The 18,975-nt window shown below is 39.2% G+C and overlaps 2 protein-coding genes across 3 annotated transcripts; both read left to right on the top strand.

Moving 5' to 3' along the window:
- The first annotated feature begins 94 nt into the window (after positions 1 to 94).
- Positions 95 to 11,010, top strand: ddx61 (DEAD (Asp-Glu-Ala-Asp) box helicase 61). 2 transcript variants are annotated; one of them, XM_023263674.3, is made up of 13 exons: positions 95 to 239; positions 1,102 to 1,969; positions 3,056 to 3,119; positions 3,281 to 3,385; positions 4,380 to 4,509; positions 4,849 to 4,995; positions 5,335 to 5,429; positions 5,547 to 5,669; positions 5,771 to 5,899; positions 7,152 to 7,332; positions 7,426 to 7,527; positions 7,658 to 7,876; positions 8,539 to 11,010. In XM_023263674.3, the coding sequence occupies exons 2-12, from the start codon at positions 1,791 to 1,793 to the stop codon at positions 7,867 to 7,869; spliced, it is 1,467 nt and encodes a 488-aa protein (XP_023119442.1). In that variant the 5' UTR covers positions 95 to 239; positions 1,102 to 1,790; the 3' UTR covers positions 7,870 to 7,876; positions 8,539 to 11,010. The 2 variants fall into 2 exon arrangements, with proteins under 2 accessions (XP_023119442.1, XP_035801069.1); XM_035945176.2 differs by lacking the exon at positions 1,102 to 1,969 and having other exon boundaries at positions 138 to 239.
- Positions 11,011 to 11,476: 466 nt separating this feature from the next.
- On the top strand, positions 11,477 to 18,816 carry tomm40 (translocase of outer mitochondrial membrane 40 homolog (yeast)). The gene is made up of 9 exons (XM_023263675.3): positions 11,477 to 11,566; positions 12,254 to 12,489; positions 12,650 to 12,810; positions 13,439 to 13,540; positions 13,681 to 13,786; positions 17,142 to 17,264; positions 17,472 to 17,548; positions 18,103 to 18,205; positions 18,330 to 18,816. Exons 2-9 carry the CDS (start codon positions 12,273 to 12,275, stop codon positions 18,467 to 18,469), a joined length of 1,029 nt encoding a protein of 342 aa, XP_023119443.2. The 5' UTR covers positions 11,477 to 11,566; positions 12,254 to 12,272; the 3' UTR covers positions 18,470 to 18,816.
- Positions 18,817 to 18,975: the final 159 nt, after the last annotated feature.

The following is an 18,975-nucleotide window of genomic DNA, read 5'->3' as shown; positions in this document are numbered from 1 at the left end:
TGTTGTTTTAGTCTCATGTGCAACTGTAAACTTTGAGAATTTGAAAGCAAAGCTGTGATTGGTCAGTTGGAGGTCCTTTGTAGCAAGCAACCAACCCCCAAAACGAGCGCGCGGCCATGTTGAATTGTCAATATTCTAAAAGAAGACACAAAAGAGTGACAACTCGCTGGATTTCTCTAAACTAGTTTATACCGAACTTATCTGAACTGCCGATCTAAAGTCAAGCAACGATCCAATGGGTGAGTCTTAGTGGGTGTATCACAGTTGAAGTATCATCTTCCTCCGACTGATAAGGAGTCAATTGTCAAGTATATTGATTAACAGTAATGTTATTGTTAACGCATACTGGATAAGCTAACACAAGCTTGTTAACTTAGTCATTTGGTCAGGTTAGATTAAAAATGTTGACGGAACAGGTGTGAATGGATGGATACACGGTTGTTTTGTAGGCGTAGTTTCCCTACACATAGTTTGAAACAAAGTTTCTCGCAAAAAGTGAACAAGACCAAGCTGAGCTTGCTAGCTGGTTGGCGAAAGCCACGTTGCTAATCATGAAGTTTCAACGCTACTTATAGCCGTGCTAGTTAACTTTATCACGCTAACTTTGCTATCGACAGTGACAACGGGCTGTTAATAAAAGAAGAGACCCACGACTAGGCAATACTGTAATTGTTAACTTGTCGTTGTAGCTTGTTGTACATATTCCAGCGGTTAACTAACTTAGAACGTAACCTGGTGTTCGCTGAAGCGGAGGTTGATTTTAGCTTGTAACGCTTGTTAGAATAGCTTAAGTTAGTTTTAGCTTATAGCCTGGGGTAGAGTTCTTTAATTGCCTTGTTATGTCCGAATCACGGTGTTAACATTATTGGCCTTTTTACCAGTAAACTTTATAAATTTGTAGTATTGTTTGTTTTCTGTCTTATTAAAGACAGGCTTTGCTATTGTACACGTCTGAAATGCATCATAATTATCTCCTCTGATTTCGACTAATGCCAGTTTGTGTTGCTCTGCTGTCTGCTGTGTGCTTTCATTGTTGTTGTTTTGCTTACTTGCTCGTCAATGCTCAAAAACAACCTTTCACGATTGTATATTTCTTGGCAGGTAACCAGGACTTTTTTTTGGTGGTCAGCGATTCTTAAAGCACTTTGCAGACTGGCATTGCAAATTTTGCTGCAGAAGTACAGGAAACCAGAACAAAACAACCACAAACATTTAAAGTACACTGCCCATGCTGAAGAACGTTTCCTGGAATGTTTTTTTTTTCAATCCAGTATTAAGCACCAGCAATCACGTTTGAAGAACTAATGTGAAATCAGCAAATCATAAGCCTGATATGTAACCAAGCAGATCATTCAGATTTTGCAACTGGCCATTTTGAATGTAGAAACATAGCACTCAAATTTAAATAACCAAAATACTCAAAGAACACACAAATATTTCAAGATTGTCACTACAACAAGAATATATGCACATTGAAACAAATACAAATAGGAAATACGAGAGTTTATGTTTTGATCACATTTTTGATATTATTTATATGAATGCTAATTCTCCCTTTTTGGAGAGTTGTCTTGTAAATAGACATAATTCATACACAGACTTCTTCTTTTCAAGAGGTCTGAATGTCAGATTGTGTACACAATACATTCTTTAAAAAGAAAAGATTATTTTTCAGGTTTTAATCCTACTAGTATTTTTACACGGGTGCATTAAGCAAACCGGAAAAGTGAAAAAGAGGCAAATATAAAAATTGCACACTGTGAAGAATTGCAAGTTAAGGTGTTGAACCCATGGCTACAGCAAGAACAGCAAATCCAGCACCAATGATTGGATTGAACAAACCAGCAAATGGGCAGCTCAGAGGACAGACCAAGCCAGTTGCACAACAGGCAGGACTCCATTCAACTGTCCAACAGCTCAGTGCCCCCCAGGAAAGAACCAGCATTCCTCAGAGCAGTAGAGGCATTAGGTAAGATACAGGTTCCACTTGTTCTTCAGCTTTTGAGAGAAAGGTGCTTGATAGAAGAACCCCATGCCAAAGCTCAGGATGTCCCTGCATATTTGCCAAAATATTGCAAGAATCCACAGTGCAAAATCCTCCTTCAGTTCTCCATCATTACTTATTTTAGTGTTGTGTTTGACGTTTTTGTTTCATATGAATTTTAAAAGACATAATAGTACTTTTGAACGTTTGATTGTTTTATGAAGGGGGAAAAAATCCAAACTTGCATTCCAGTCCTTTTTGTGAGTAATGTCCAAGAAAAAAAGTGACTGTTTGGTTAAACAGGATTGAGACCCCTTCTTTGCAGAGATGGGATTTATGGCTCTTTGAAGGGAGCCAGATTTTGAGGATTGGCTCGTTGTTATATTCATTTATTTTTTTAGAAGCCAACCAGGGTTAACTCGATTTTATCAAGGAAACAATCACTGGTAGCAGTTATAGTTTACAATATGGATCAGAAAAATCCAAATTTAAACATCGCACTAATATATACTTATTTACTTATATGCTATATATATTTAATTCTATATTTTTATATACATTTTATTCTTATTATTTTTATTATGTATTTCTTTTGTATTGTTAAAATATTCTTGTGTGGTTTACATGCTACGCTTCCTTTGACTCTGGCTCATTTTATGTTTTTTTCCATCGCTAGTATCTCCTCCCTAAAAAAAGCGGTAAATGTGGCTCCTCTCCAGTCAGTCAGACTCAGGCGGCATTCACACTCCTTCTCTAAGTTAGCTCCACATATATAGCTGCGTTCACGTGAATGGAGTGTGCTGTGGTCAGCTCAAACTCGGAGATGTCATTAATTGTTCACGTGAAGGCAGTGTGGACAACTCAAACTCATGGAGCACACTGGTGACCCGCAAAGAAAATGTGGGCAATTTGCATATATGAACGGCTCGCAACTGCCAACCAATTCTCATCGTTCACTTAAAAGAGCTGTTCAAACGACTGACTTGTTCGCCAACGTCATATTTCTACCTTTTTGCCAGTGTTTTATTCTTTTATTTCCGTAGCCTTAACAATGCATAATCTTACTTATAGGTTTGGTGATGACTGGAAGAAGTTGCTGGAGCTTCCTCCAAAAGACAACCGAATGAAAACTTCGGTAAGATGACTGTTGGCAATAGAAGACAAAATTATTGAGGTTCACTGTCATGAATCTCTCAAAAATGTTTGAGACTCAATGTGTGTTGCTCGTCCTGTAATAAACAGCCTCTCGATCCTATCAAATAGTAGTCTAATATGTATCTACTTTGTGTTCCCCAGGATGTGACATCAACCAAGGGAAATGAATTTGAAGACTACTGTCTAAAGCGAGAACTTCTGATGGGGATCTTTGAAATGGGATGGGAAAAACCCTCCCCTATCCAGGTAAATAGATCAACCAGAACTCAGGTCCCTTAGTGCTGCTTTTAAAATGTACCCAAAGACCCATTTTTTGATTCAGAATTAGCTGTAGAACTTACTTTTACTACTTCTTGCTAGCTCCAAATGTCACTTAATCAAATTCATTGAATAATTTACTTGAAACATTTTCGCTGGATGTCTCCACTGAAAACATTTAACTATGTTACTGCTAATCTCTCTTTCTTGCATGTGCATGTAACTGGGCCAGAATTGTAGGCCTTTCTTGCAGCACTCTTTAGCCAGCCACAGGATACTTCCACTGCAGTGGTGTGATCCAGCAAAAACTTAATTTTGTCCCCTTTACAACAGAATATCAGAACAACAGACTGCAGAGTTTTAGGTGAGGTTATTACCTCAATTTATTATGAGACCTGTTGCCACGAAAAAAATCCACTGGGGCTAAAAAGCATTTTCTCCACAGGCCGTAATAAGATGTCTGTAAAACTTTTGACGAGATGCCTCAAAGGTGCAGGTTACTCTTTCTCTTATGGCTTCCTACTCTATCGATGTTTCATTTTAGTAAAACCTCCCCAGCACTTAGAAAGGCAAGTTTTATTTTTATGGTGTCATTGTAACTTGTCGGATCTGAGTCGAGAGGGAAACACTAAAATGCATGTAGGTGGGACAGCACAATGTGGAAGCAAACATCTGAGCTTAAAAACTTTGATCCATGTGCCAGACAAAGTGAACAGGGGCCATCTCTGGGCCTGGGATTCATTTGCCCTTAGTACATTTATGGGTTATTATTGCAATTACAAGCTTTTAGTAAGTTCTATACAATAAGTGTCTTTATATTGTGGAGTGACATTGCAGCCCTGTTCTTTATTCTAAGGGGCCGCAAATATGATAGTATTTTGTAAGGTGTTCTCCATAATTTTTTGCCTTATTTCCAAATAAGTCTGTCTTTTCCAATGAAGCATGCCCATTTTACTGACTAGACTTGTCTGTCTGCCAAAAGGAGGAAAGCATCCCTATTGCCCTATCAGGTAGGGATATTTTGGCCCGAGCCAAGAACGGTACAGGAAAAAGTGGAGCCTACCTCATCCCTCTGCTGGAGAGAATTGACCTGAAGAAGGATCACATCCAGGGTGAGTTTTTTGCTGCCTTGTGCTAGTAGTTGCAGTGTGACCAGCTGTTCCTGTGAAGGACAGAACAGAACTTCATCTGGGTTAGCAAATCTATGGCACATTTGACAGATAGCTTTGTTGCTCTACAGTCTCTGGACCATGTGCATAATTTCATGATCACTGCACCAGTCTGCCTTGTACATATGTCTTTCTAGTTTTGATGAACAGTTTTTGTTTGTTGTAAATGCACTGTATATATATAATTTTTTATTTATTTTTATTTTTTTAAATAAAATTTTCTCTGTGTATCTCATTAACCTTTGCGTATTATTTGCCGTTTTTATTTCTGTCTTCATCCAGCGATAGTAATGGTACCAACAAGGGAGCTGGCCCTGCAGATGAGCCAGATCAGCATTCAACTCAGCAAACACCTGGGAGGGGTCAAAGTCATGGCTACCACAGGAGGAACCAACTTAAGAGATGACATCTTGCGTCTCGATGAGATAGGTAATTAGTGTTCAAAGTGATTTTATAGTAAGAAAAAAATATGCAGGAGATTGTTTAAATTGTTTTGTTTTTGTTTATATCTTTTCACTTTGAAATAAAGACTTTTGTACTTCTCTAAGTTTTTGAAGTTTACAGTTTATGAAGCATTTACATCTATGTTCCTTTATGTTTTCTTTTATTGTTTTGTGAAAAGATGATATTTTGTATGTTGATTGCACTACTCAGCATGCAGTTGAATGACAAGAACTTAGACACTTCCAGAAATCCAACAGGTTGTGCAATATCACAGAGATTTTCTCAGTGGAAGTTGTTGTGATGTGCTGTATGTGTCTCCTCCAGTGCATGTAGTGGTTGCCACACCAGGCAGGATACTAGATCTGATCAAGAAGGGTGTGGCAAAAGTGGATCAGACCCAAATGATGGTGATGGATGAAGTGGGTTTGCCCTTTTTTTTAAATTAACTTTTTTTCATATTGTGGACTGTTTGTTTATGAGATTGATAAGAAGACCAACCGTTTTGATGCTCTTTATTTTTATATTCCCTTTCTAAGGCAGATAAGTTGCTGTCCCAGGACTTTGTGGCCCTGATTGAAGATATTATCAGCTTCTTGCCAAAGAATCGTCAGATTCTGCTCTACTCTGCCACTTTCCCCATCAGTGTGCAAAAATTCATGGTATGAACTTTAGCAGCAATTAGATTCTCTCATTAGGTAAAAGTTAAAACATTTATTTCCACTTCATAATGCTGGCTGTAAAATTTGAATGCCTTTTCCAGAGCAAGCACCTGCAGAAGCCTTATGAAATCAACTTGATGGAGGAACTGACATTGAAGGGCATCACTCAGTATTATGCCTACGTGACGGAAAGACAGAAGGTCCACTGTCTCAACACACTCTTTTCAAGGGTGAGTGTTCGGAGCTACAGCTGTGGCCTGCCACTTGTATACCAAGAGCGTAAAAAAGCTGTGCCATTGTAAAGAGTGTTTAAATGCCATATGAAAAAGTACAGCTAATCTACCCTCTCTGTTTGACAGTTTCAGACTTCTGAATTTTGTTTCTAGAGAAAGTTGACTGAATTACTGTGTATTGTGACTTCATGCACTGTCAATGCACCACCCTGGTCACTTTACTGTAAAAGTCGCACTGACCAGCTATTATTTCTGTATCACTTACAACACAGCACAAATCTGAACAGCTCCCAGCTGCATTAAGGGGTAGGCACACACAGGCAGCAGTAATTAGAGTTATGTGAAAGGATTGGCTTAAGACTTTTTCCATGTTTTAGCACCAATATTTGTCCAAAAACATCACAGAGTGCTTAAGACACAGTTTGTGTGCCAAAATCACATCACACCTTTCTCACTCACTTTGCCGGACAAATTCAAATCATTTGAAATGCAAACTGATGTGTCCATAACAAAACTGTACTGCAATTACAAAAACACTAACTGTTTAGATTAATATTTTTATGAAATATCAGCAGCATCAGACAGCAGCTGGATCGATATGTGCATCCTCAGAGCAAGGGAGAAATACAGAAAATTATAGATTATTCCCAGTACAGAGCCCAGTCTCTGTGCCAGTAACTTTTCTTTACGTTAGGCAGATGAGCTGTCACGTACAGAATCACAGTTTATAAGCTGTAGTTAAATCATTTGCTGCAGAATGGCCCTCCTGAGGTTGAGTCCTGAGCTCCATTACGGCTGTTGGGATGTTCTTATGTTACTGTTGGGAAAAGAAATGGTTAGATTATCATCACACATGGACTGAAGTGTCAGTGTTTAGGAAAGCAGAAAAGAACAAGGTTGAAAGTTATTTGGACAGTTTGATAAGCTGCTGTTGGTTTCAATAGTTGCAATATTATGTTCTATACATGACTTGGTATATTGTCCAATCTTGCACGAATGGCAAAAAAAACGTGTGTACTGTGGTTCTTTCTGACATTGTGATTGATATGTCTGAACGAAGCTGTGAGACAAATTGACTGATAGGTGACCTACATCTGAATGACAGAATGCTGTCAATTTAACAAACTGTTGAAGCCAGAAATGTTTTGGATCCCTTGTCTGAAAAGGGCTCAAGAGTTGCATCCATCTAAAGAAATGAGTAAATTCCTTCAGTAATAAATGATCATAAATCTGTACTTTTCCATTACAGCTCCAGATCAATCAGTCTATCATCTTCTGTAACTCCACTCAGAGAGTTGAGCTTCTGGCAAAAAAAATCACCCAACTGGGTTATTCATGCTTCTACATTCATGCAAAGATGATGCAGGAGTACAGAAACCGTGTGTTCCATGACTTCAGAAATGGATTGTGCAGAAACCTGGTCTGCACAGGTAGGTGAAGAGAGTTAGGCATATTAAAATATAAACTGAAAATGTAAATGATTCATGTTCAGTATGTTGATTACTACACGTCTTTTCTTGTAGACCTTTTCACTCGGGGAATTGACATCCAGGCAGTGAATGTAGTCATTAATTTTGACTTCCCCAAAAATGCTGAGACCTACCTGCACCGCATTGGCCGATCAGGTAAAACTATCATGTAATGCTGTAGAGGTTTTGTTCACAGATAACATTTTTAAAAGCTCTCGCACCCAGATTCATTTTATGACACCACTACTAATGCTTCATAATAGATACATTATGTCTTCTCTCTCAGGGCGGTTTGGTCACCTGGGTCTGGCCATCAATCTGATAACTTCAGATGATCGGTACAACCTGAAGACTATTGAGGATCAGCTCATTACTGACATTAAGCCCATCCCCAGCAGCATTGACAAGAGCTTGTATGTGGCAGAGTTTCACTCTGTTGACCCAGATGAAGATGGTGATGAAGGGGGAGCAAAAAACAAGGACCTGGGAGCAGCCTGAATGAATGGTCAGTTTGTCAAACAGCTGAAAAACAAACCGTGATTGAAGCTAAACCTTTAAGATGAACTGTTTTTATATATTCAGCCAGTTGTACTGCTACTCCTCAGCTAGTTTAACTAAGTCACATTTTAACTGCATTTTTTTGAAACCCCAACATTGTATGAGGGTTGATGCTCAGCTCTGTGGGGAAGGGGCAAGTGGACCTTTTTTTCATTCACTAGCAAGGGTTGGGTTAAAGCTACACGCTTTGGTGATGCAGCTAGGTGAATAATTGCAAAGGTAAAATCAGATAAACTATTAATTTCCACATTCTACTTCACTGAATTTGGCATATTTAAATGATGCAAATTAGTAATGTATTCATAATACTGGAAACCTCTGAGCACTCGTCCTCTTGAAGTAGAGCGAATACTAGTAACCCTGCAAATGGATCATATCCTCTTTCATGAAGAAGATTAACTGAAGTTTTACAGGATTTAAAGGTGAGGGATTAAGAGTTGTCCTCTTCGAACTGCTCCACAGCAGCCAGCATAGATTTGGACAGAGCTGATTAGCACACACGGCCAGCTGTCTGCTCTGCATGTTTACTAAAGCAGTCATTCACATGGGAATCAGACATTCTAATTCTCTTCTTTGCTCCTGTGGCTTGTTTTTTTTTTTTTTTTTCAGGAGAAACATGGTGCCTGGCATTTGTCACACAATATTGACTGCACATCACACAAGACTTGGATGAAGATTTCTTTCTTCCACTTTGCCATCAAAAGGATCCTACTATACTATAGTTTTTTTTCATTACCCAATGTGAGTTTACAACACCTCCATTTCTGTTTGTACATATGCTAGTGAACTGGGATCTAAACGGTTGCATATAAAAACGGACACTTTAATCAGTTCATCTTTCTGCCACGGTGCTAGGGATCGCTGTCCATTTTTGTTGTTGCTTAAAGCTCAGTCACTCTTGACAATAAATGGAAAGTATGAACTCTTTGGTTGTTGCTGTAAGAATGACGATGTGAAACCACAGGTGGAACCAGCGGATGGTGCCAGCCATCAACTATATTGGTCACGTTCACATCGTGCTGAAATGCCTTTTGAGGAAATGGTTAAAAGTAAAACCACACCTTGAAACAAACTACACTTGTTTGCTTTTTTCGATACTGGGTTTGACCATTGTTTCTGTCAGAGCAGCCAAAATTGTTTGTGGCATGGATTCAACTTGGTGCTAGAATCATTCCTCAGACACAGATTTATGTTGGTAGCATTATGCAGTTGTTGCAAATTTATCAGCTCCTCATTTATGCTGCAGCCTCATCTCAAAGGTTCTCTGCTGGATTGGTAGACTAGACTTACTGTGATATTTGTGATGACAAACTTGTGTATTGGCCTGCTAAAACCAGCCATTAAAAGAGGTAGACTGTGACCACAAACTGATGTGATGTATGGTCAGCAATAATGCTTAAATTTCTGCGATGCTTGCTTAGTAGCCAGAACTGTGCCAAAAATAGTACTCTCATCATTACACTGTTCGCACTTCCATTAAATTGTGACCCTCATCTGCATGATGCAGAACAGTTTGCAGTTTCAAGACCAGGCAACGTTTTTCCAGTTTTATACTATCCAGTTACAATGGGCCTGTGTCCACTATAGCCACAGTTGTCATTGTTGACACTTGTCTGCTATAAAGAAACGTATTTACTGTCTTTCCTGTCAACTTGAAGCAATCTTGGCATTCTCTGACCCCTCACCAGTAAGGCACTTTTACCCTCACAGCTGTCACTCGCGTATTATTTTTTTTTGCAACAGTAGCAATCGGAGAGACTTTTGTGAAAATCACAGGCAGTCACCACAAACAAACCCTCCACAGTTACTGGGATCACTATTCTTGTCTGTTTTGATGTTTTGTCTGAATGTTGTCACAAGGCCTGCCTTTATTTATTTACTTTTTGCATTAATTTTCTGGTGCATAATTTGCTGATTGGATATTTGCATTAATAAGCAGGTGTCCCTAATAATTTGCCTCCTAAGTGGCAATGTTTTGTAGCTTTAGTCATCCTTCTTGTTGGTTAGCAAAACAATTTGCCCAATACCTTAATTGTTGAGATGTAGGAATACATTTTCAGAATACAGCAAACTATACATGCATCCTTCTCCAAATTATTTGAGACGTCATCCTTCACAAAGAAACCAAAGCTGAAAGAGTTGACTTAAAATGACTTAAGTTACAATGAAGAGGGCTTCTTAAACCAAAATTACCACTTTCCTTTGAGAGAGAAGAAAGATGCTGTGGTGTTCAGTTCCAGGTCACCTGAAACAGTGTTGCAGAGGATAATCTTTGTGTATTTTTTTTTTTTATTATTTTTTATTACGGTGTTTACTGCTGAAGTAAGGTATTTAAAGATGACAGTTTAAGGTCACTGACACTGAAATGACTTTGTAAGGTGCAGACCCAATAATAACAGTAAGCCAGTATTTGTGAGATGTTTTTGATTTTTTTAAAGACAGCACTCGACAGCATTTCTCAGGTGTTAACATGTTAAAACTAGACAACTTGTTCAGTGTGATTTGTGTAACGTCTTCTTTATAAAGTGCCTTAGTCTAACATCAAACCTTTACTTTGCCCATGCCTTTGACCTGACTAATTCCAGTTTTTCAGTTTTAAAGGTTGCATTTTGAAATGACTTGCAGATTTTCCTTACTGGCTAACAAATGCATTTCTTCTAACAAATGGAAAAAAGAGAACTACACTTGTCAACTGAATATGTTACCACCTGAGAGTTCTTGACTTCAGAACAGTGTCACAAAATATACATCTGAAATTCAAAATTCAATTTTGACCATTTTCGTTACTGCCCAGCCCCACCAGGGAGAGAACCCATGCGTCCGCCCTCTTCTACAGTAATTCTAAAGGAGTTACTCTTGGTGGTAGGTTTTGGTTCCTCAATTATTTAACTTAAGTGCAGGCCATGGTAATTGTTCAAAACATTTTCTGAGTGTTTTTTTTTTGTGTGTGTGTCATCTCTGCCTTCAGGAAGAGTAACCATGTCTTGTTGAACAGATGTATTGTTAAAGACCAGCAAGAGTTTTCTGTTTGTAGTGTATCAATGCCAGAGCCAGAAACAAATTAAAGTCGAACTGACTGAATCTCCTCGTGTTTTTTAAACCTGTGTCTGTTTTTGTGAATGATTGTATTTGTCTCGTACAATAAGGAAGCTATTCATCGGTAAGATAGAAATAACCACAAATCTTGCAGTGCCAACTTGCATAGAATGCGATATGGAACTTTTTACCATATATCGTTTGAAATATAGTGTGAACCCTCGATCTGGAAGTACGATTCTTATTCAAAAACTGACCCAAATAGAAATATGTTATTCATTATTATTGTTTTTAATATGGCGTGAAGCATTTACATTTTTGTTGTGTATCCGTTCCGTACGGCCCCCAATTAGGCGTACCCTTGGAATGTCATTCAGTAAGAGCCTGAATTAAATGAATGTTCAGCGAATGAGCTCTGCGATACGTCACCAGGAGCGTGCGATCCCAGCTGTAACCTCAGCCAATGGTTGTTGAAGTGATATGAACATTAGCCAATCCCCGGACGAGTCATGGAAAATGGGCGTGCACTTGTCAACTACGGTCACGGACGTTGTCGTGAACTTTACCGGTGTTGAACTACCCCAGGACCCAAACCGTCAACGTGAGTAGCTAAACCATGAAATTACAGGAGAACTTTATAAGAGAGGGCAGCAGATACCATCACTTTGGCACCTATCGCATTTGTAATTGATATGTTTTCCCTGTTTAGACGAACATATCTCGTGGTCGTCTCCACATGGCTACCTAGCCCGCTAGCTAACCAGCCAACCTTGCTAGCTTGCATTAGCCTTCATAGGTTAAATACTGTTAGCGGAGATTTGCTGGCCCCTGGCTCATCACCAAATGTTGCCTCTGTAGCAAGCCACAAGTTGCACATATCGCTTGTAATTATCGGGATGTGTTGTGATCTAATGTGTATGTCGAGGATCAGACTACAACTGGGCCTTAGCTACAGCCAACCTGGTGTACAGTTACTGCCACTACAGTAGGACACAGCACTGACTGTAGCTAGCCAAGTTGATGGTAGCTGAATGCATGTGAGTGAGCTAACACTTTAAGAGTTAGCTGTACTCAAGTACACAGGATGTACTGTGTGAACAGTCGGTACCTGTACGCTATCAAACATCACAGGTCGTTTAGGTGTTTGTAAATTACACTACCGGTTATCGAAAGATACACCTTTTATATGTGTGTATATGGACGACCAGTTACACGCATCAATATGATTAATAGCAATGATGCAATAAATTATGAAATAAGTTATTCATGCATTGTCTGTCTCTCTTAGTCTGTTACAGTCTCAGAGTATGGGCAGTGTGTTGGCTGCCGCCTCCCCCAGTCCGGCCTCAGCTGCAGCTGGAGGTGGACAAGGGGTTCCAGGGTTGGTGTCAGTCCCTCCTGGGTTCACCATGCCCGCAGTGTCTTCCGTCCCTCCATCATCTGGATCTGACCAGCAGGCAGCAGATGCAGATTCCTCACTCCCGAATCCAGGCACTTATGAGGAATGCCACCGCAAATGTAAAGGTTAGAAAATTAGCTGTTAAATATTGAGATGTGCATCTAGTAGATTGTTAATGTACTTTTTTCATATTTATTCAACAGTTATAGTATAGTAATATACATGACATTGTTACTGTCTGATGCTGAGTGACATAGGTCATTCATCGCCCTTTTTCTGTTTTAGAGGTCTTCCCTCTGCAGATGGAAGGAGTGCGGTTAGTGGTCAACAAGGGCCTGAGTAACCACTTCCAGGTCAGCCATACTGTTACCCTCAGCACTCTGGGTGATTCTGGTTATCGATTTGGTGCTACCTATGTAGGCAGTAAACAGACTGGACCAGCAGAGGTAATGACCATTTTCTATTGGCTTTATTAAACTCCTGAAATGATGCTGACATTTGGAACTTTGGGCTGTAAATCTTCCTGATCATGACAGAACCTTGTATGATGTCTCTCTCTCCCTCTTTTTTTTAGAGCTGTCTATGCTTTACTTTATGAATGGATACATCACTTAATTTCACCTAATTTTACAGCTGAATATAGGGTTTGTTTGTGTGTTCATCAATGATTTAAAACTGCAAGTTTTCCAGACATTGTTGTCAATTTTTTGGGATGATAAAATAGACTTCAAAAGTGCTGTGTTTTTGTATGGTATATGTCAGTGGAAGCTAACTGAAAGAACCCACATGCACAAAAGCGAGAACAATACTGTAGTTATATGATTGTTTAGTTTACTTAGGCCTGGATGAACAACCTGTTTTGTATTCATTGCAGCTCAAAACTGCAAAATGTATTTCAGTTACACTTTGACTCACAAGGCGTACATGAGCTATATATAGCCAGCCACACAACATGTCGATTGATGGTTTAGGAAGCCATACAGCCCAAAGCTCGATGACATTGTTTTTGATTGCTTGTTAATGCAGTCGTCCCCATTACTTAAACACTCAAACTGGTGTTTTTGTTTTCCCTAGTCATTCCCAGTCATGGTTGGTGATATGGACAACACTGGCAGTCTGAATGCACAAGTCATTCACCAGCTGACAACTGCTGTGCGCTCCAAAATAGCCATCCAGGTACATAGACACGTAAAGGGATCAGCCTTTCAAATGAGGACTTTTAGAGTTTATTTTCCACTATTTTAAGTATCCTTTACACTGTCTTTAAATTTTTGGATGTTTTTATCTTTTTTGTTTTGTTTTGTTTTGTTTTGTAGACTCAGCAACATAAGTTTGTGAACTGGCAGTGTGACATGGAGTATCGTGGTGAAGACTTCACCTCTGCTGTGACTTTAGGAAATCCAGATGTACTTGTTGGATCTGGTATGATTAGTCAAGTTATTTCATGTTGCTGGTGAAGTTTAATTGTGTATTTTGGTAATTTTTATTAACACATCATAAGAACAGTAAAGGTGTTAGGTAGAGTGAGAGCATCAGCAGGACATAACTACTGTATATGGCTGGGTATTAATTATGAAATCAACATAATAGTTTTTTTTTCTGCTATCAGGATATAGTGCTTTATTGGAAAAGTATGCCACATATAAAATGCCAGATGATATTTTATGCAGTTAAAGCTGAAGCCATTATTTCTTTAGTCAATCAGAAAAAAAATACAGCACTATTTACAGCTTTGCATATGCCAGAACTTGGATCCTTTCTTTGTGGTATAGCGTGGTAAACTGAATGTCTATGGCCTTTAAAGTGTGGAGGTGGTGGGTACAGTAGGATGGGAGCGATGTACTCACTCCATTGAGCCACTTACTTAAACATGAAATGTCCAGGGTCAGAGTCATAGCAGGCATTGCCAATTATTAGATAGTTTGAACAATATTCAAATTTCATTCAAACAAACAAGTTTTTGTATACAGTTTACTTACACTCATAAAGACCATGCATGTCATAGCAGTCTAGAGTTTCCACTGAATCCTACAGCTCTTAATTTTCTATGATGGAATGACTGTAATGCATATGTCTTTGTCACAAAAAACCATAATGAATTTTGGCTCTTTCATACATTTATTATAGGCCTTCTGGAAATATGACAAAATGTGCTGGGTCAAAAGATGCATACAGCACTCCTATTATTGGTTAAATGTCCCTTTGACCATTTTCACCTCAGCTAAGGGATATTGGTAGCTGTCCACAAGCTTCTCGTTGTATTTTTGACGGAATTGATGTAGTTCAACTAAATTAGTTGGTTGTCAGACTCACTCCTGTTTCTTTAGCACAGTCCACAGGTTCTTGCTGGGATATAAATGAAGACTTTGGGAAGGCTAATCTAAAACCTTAATTCTAACCTAATTTAACCATTTCTTTACACCTTTTGATGTGTGTTTGGGGTCATTGTTTGAACACTCACTTGCTTTACCGTTCTCCTCCAAACCTGTTTCTGGTCATTTTGAGCAAATATCTAAATTTTTATTTCATCTGACTACAGAACTGTCCTCCAGAAGGCCTTTTTAGATCATGTGATCAACGGCAATCTTAAGCTGAGCCTGAAGGTGCTGGTTCTGGAGGAAGAGCTTCCTTTTTGCACGGCAGCTTCTTAGCTCATAGCGATGTAAAACATACTCGACTGTGGGCATTGACACCTGTGTTCCAGCAGCTTGTAATTCATAGCAGATCTGCTATTTGGTGATAATTGCTTGATTCTTGATCATGTTTACCAATTGCCTCTCAGCAGCAGGTAATGGTTTGCATTTTCTTTCTTGTTGTGACACAACTGTGCCTGCACTTTATACTTAAAGTTGTTTGTACAGATGATTTTGGGGTCTGTAGCTGCTTTGGAATGGCTCAAAGTGACTTTCCTGACTTGTCAATGATTCGCATCCTCAGATGTTACCTGTGTTGAACTTCTTAGATTTTATTGTAGTGATTGTGGCTTAGTCTGGTAAGTGTATCAGATGGGTCCTATTTAAATTGGCTCAGAGTAGTCAGCAGCTGTAGTCCATCATAATCACCCATGAGAGGTTCAGAGGTCATGGTACTAAGAAAATTGAATGAATCTATGAAAGAACCAAACACACATAGGTTTTAATGATTCCATCGTACAAAATTAAAAGCTGTCAGTGTCATTGGAAACTGAAGACTGCCATGATATGCATGGTCTTTACAAGTGTATGTAAACTTTTGTTTACAGCTGTACTTAACTGCTTGATTGTGATTTGAATAATGAGTGGTCTATAAGAGACAGGAATAATCAGTAAGCTGTATGAGTTCACGAAGCTGAAGTCTGACCTGTTATAACTAACTAGACATTTCCAGACCTTACCAAAAAATACAGCAAGGGGGCGCCTGTAGTTCACACATGAATGCTTTCCAACCTACAGATCAACTACAGGTTTGTTAGTATAGCTCATGTGCACATAGTGTCTACTAGGGAATAATAAACCATATTTGTTTCTAAAAAAAAAAACATAATTCAACAAAGTCATCCTCTATTCAATATCACAGTGATTAATAATGTAAGCCAGGTATACAGCAAGTCTAAAATTATAACTAGTATTATGTAAATATTAACATGTTTATTATCCTAACTAATGCATTTACTTGACTTTATCAAATGCATACCAAGAACTGAACACTTTACACTATTATTACACCTGTTAATGAGCCTAGAATTCTCTGTCCGTGCAGCTGTGAATGAATACAATCTTAGCTCTGCATCAGCAGCAGTGTATAGTCCACTGTTGTCATTTGTATTAATGGTCTCTGACTGGCTTGCCAGACATTGAATGTTGGTGGGACACAAGAAGCTCTGTGTAGTTGTTCACTTAGTCATCTGGAAAATGCCAGCACCACTGGTTTTCTCTATTTTGATATTTTATAGAAAAACAGTTTTTTGTTAGTAGTCTGAATCTGGCACAGTATTGCCAGTGCCAACATTTTGTAGCTGTTTTCAGTCCCTGGTACCACTGACACATTTCTGTAAGATGTTGGAGCTCAATCCCAGTCTACCAGCAAAATAGACTATGTGTGAGATAGCTCCTGCGCGTTCGTTGAATGAAGCAATAGGAGAAGATAATTAGATTTTACTGTAAATGTTTATTTAGCAGAAGAGTGAATATAACAGAACAGAATTCTGGGTCCAGACTTCTTTCCGTAACAGCAACAGAGACACTGTCAGTTCATGAAGTCTGACTACGCCTAGTTCCACCTTGACCCAGACTTATATACTACTACAAAATCATGCAAGCTTTTTTGGTGTCTTCTCTCTCTCTGATTGGCTTCTTCTCTCATCCTGTGTCCGCTCATGCACAGCTCGTGACCACGCTCCTTGTTCTCCTTCTCACCTCAGGGTGGGGGTAACCCTTCCCCTGAACTGTTGAGCGGGTCCAGGTTGTGTAGTCTTCAACATGAGATACTGCCCTTGTTGATCTCTGAAACCAAATATTCACACAGTCCCAGACACTCAGTGCTTTTCCACTACAGCATACTAAGTTACATCTACTGATATATGTATGTGGACTATTCTAAACTTCTACAATAAAGGAACACTGGTTAATAAACAAAGTTATATAAGGCACGATAATCCCACAAAGAATAGAGAATTTTGTGAAATTTTTTGAATCACCAAAAAGCCTATTCAAGACCAAGACAGAAAACAAACAGAAGTCCTACTCGCATGGATATACTCTGTTTATGTAGTGGATGTTGCTGTTCTGCTGTCCTCCAGGCATTTTGGTGGCTCACTATCTCCAGTCCATCACACCGGCTCTGGCTCTGGGTGGAGAGCTGGTGTATCACAGGAGACCAGGGGAGGAAGGAACAGTCACCTCCCTCCTGGGCAGGTACACAGGTAAAATCCACCCTGAGCTTTTTAATACTGCGAACCACAAGACTACGTGGTGGTCAGATTTATATATTTTACAGTGTTGTTTATCATTAAGTTCAGCATTTAATAAGTGTCTACAAAGTTTCAGAATTATCAGTTGTCACAAATGACCTTTTTATTCACTCTCCTGTAGTTTGATGGGGATTTAAAAGTGTATTTTTTTCTCCTCAGGTGACAACTTTGTTGCTACAGTGACTTTGGGAGGAGCAGGAGCTCATGCTACATACTATCACAAAGCAAATGACCAGGTACCTAACATCAGTATGTGTGTATGTGGATGCATTTCAGTGTACGACTCAAATCCATTCTTTTTATTCAACTTCAACATTCCAGCTTACAGGACGGACTCACATTTTTCAAGTTTGAATTAAAGGTCCCATATTGTGAAAATCTATTTTCTTGTGTTTTGTGGTTGTTATAGACTTAGAGATATAACGTAAAAGGTGTTAAAATTAACTTCTGCCATTCATCAAGCCTCCCACAACTAGATTTCTGTTTAGAAGAAGGCTAAAATCAGGGTTTATACAGTCATGGGTTAGGGGATCTTTAGGTCAATACTTACATGGCCCTTAGATTTACATTGGAACATTTTTTGTGGTTGTTGTGGTTGTCTTCCCGTTTGTACTGAACTTTAAAGGGAAAGACAAATGTGGTGATGATCTCCACTTCATATGTGTAACTCAGACTGCCACACATACAAGCTCCAGCTTAACAGTGGAATTGATTTTTGCACCATCAACCCTATGGTGTTTTCCCTATTCTTTAACACTGGAATCTGTTCTTTAACTTTTGTCTTTTACAGTTGCAGATAGGAGTTGAATTTGAAGCCAGCACAAGGATGCAAGACACTACAACATCCTTTGGTTACCAGTTGGACCTCCCCAAAGCTAACTTGCTCTTTAAAGGTAAATACATACAGCATGAATGCACCTATAGCCACATGGGTTAAGTAACTATGAAGATTGCAAAATAAATACAGAATTTCTTTATTTTAAAGAATACTGCTTTTCCCCCCTTTCCTCTCTGCAGGCACAGTTGACAGCAATTGGGTTGTTGGAGCAACCATTGAGAAAAAACTGGTGCCGCTGCCTCTTACACTGGCCCTAGGGGCTTTCCTCAATCACCGCAAGAACAAGTTCCAGTGTGGCTTTGGAGTCACCATTGGCTAGAGGTGCAGGGGCTACGTGGAACCAGCTCGCAGGCCACAGCTTGGACTGGCACAGAGACAACACAGGAACCTGGACTAAGTTTTAGAAATTGGATTCAGAGACTCTCTTTCTGGGGCAGACAGAAAGACAACTACCAAGGAGCCAGGACTGGCCAAGCCATGCCTACATACTGTAGCACAAATGTCTTTCCTTCATGGTGTATTGGATATACCCAGAGGCTAGAGAGATGTTTATCAGAGGGCATCAGGTGATGCATGAGAACATGTGATGTGAAAATCAAAGTAAGTGGTGAGACATAATATATGGTGATCATGTATGGATTAAAATAAATGTGATTACTTTTTGTACTACTGGATGTGGTGATTGTTTATGGAAAAACTGGGCCTGGGATGTGGACATCATCTTTAACAAAGCCATCTCACAGTGAACCTGTAAATAGACGGTCTTTGTTCAGGCATCAGAGAGATGCTGATTTAATTCTAATACTTTCTTTCCACCCATCACAC

Source organism: Amphiprion ocellaris, chromosome 9 (genome assembly GCF_022539595.1).
Source record: "Amphiprion ocellaris isolate individual 3 ecotype Okinawa chromosome 9, ASM2253959v1, whole genome shotgun sequence".
Lineage (NCBI taxonomy): Eukaryota > Metazoa > Chordata > Actinopteri > Pomacentridae > Amphiprion > Amphiprion ocellaris.
This window is presented reverse-complemented; position numbering and strand designations above follow the sequence as displayed.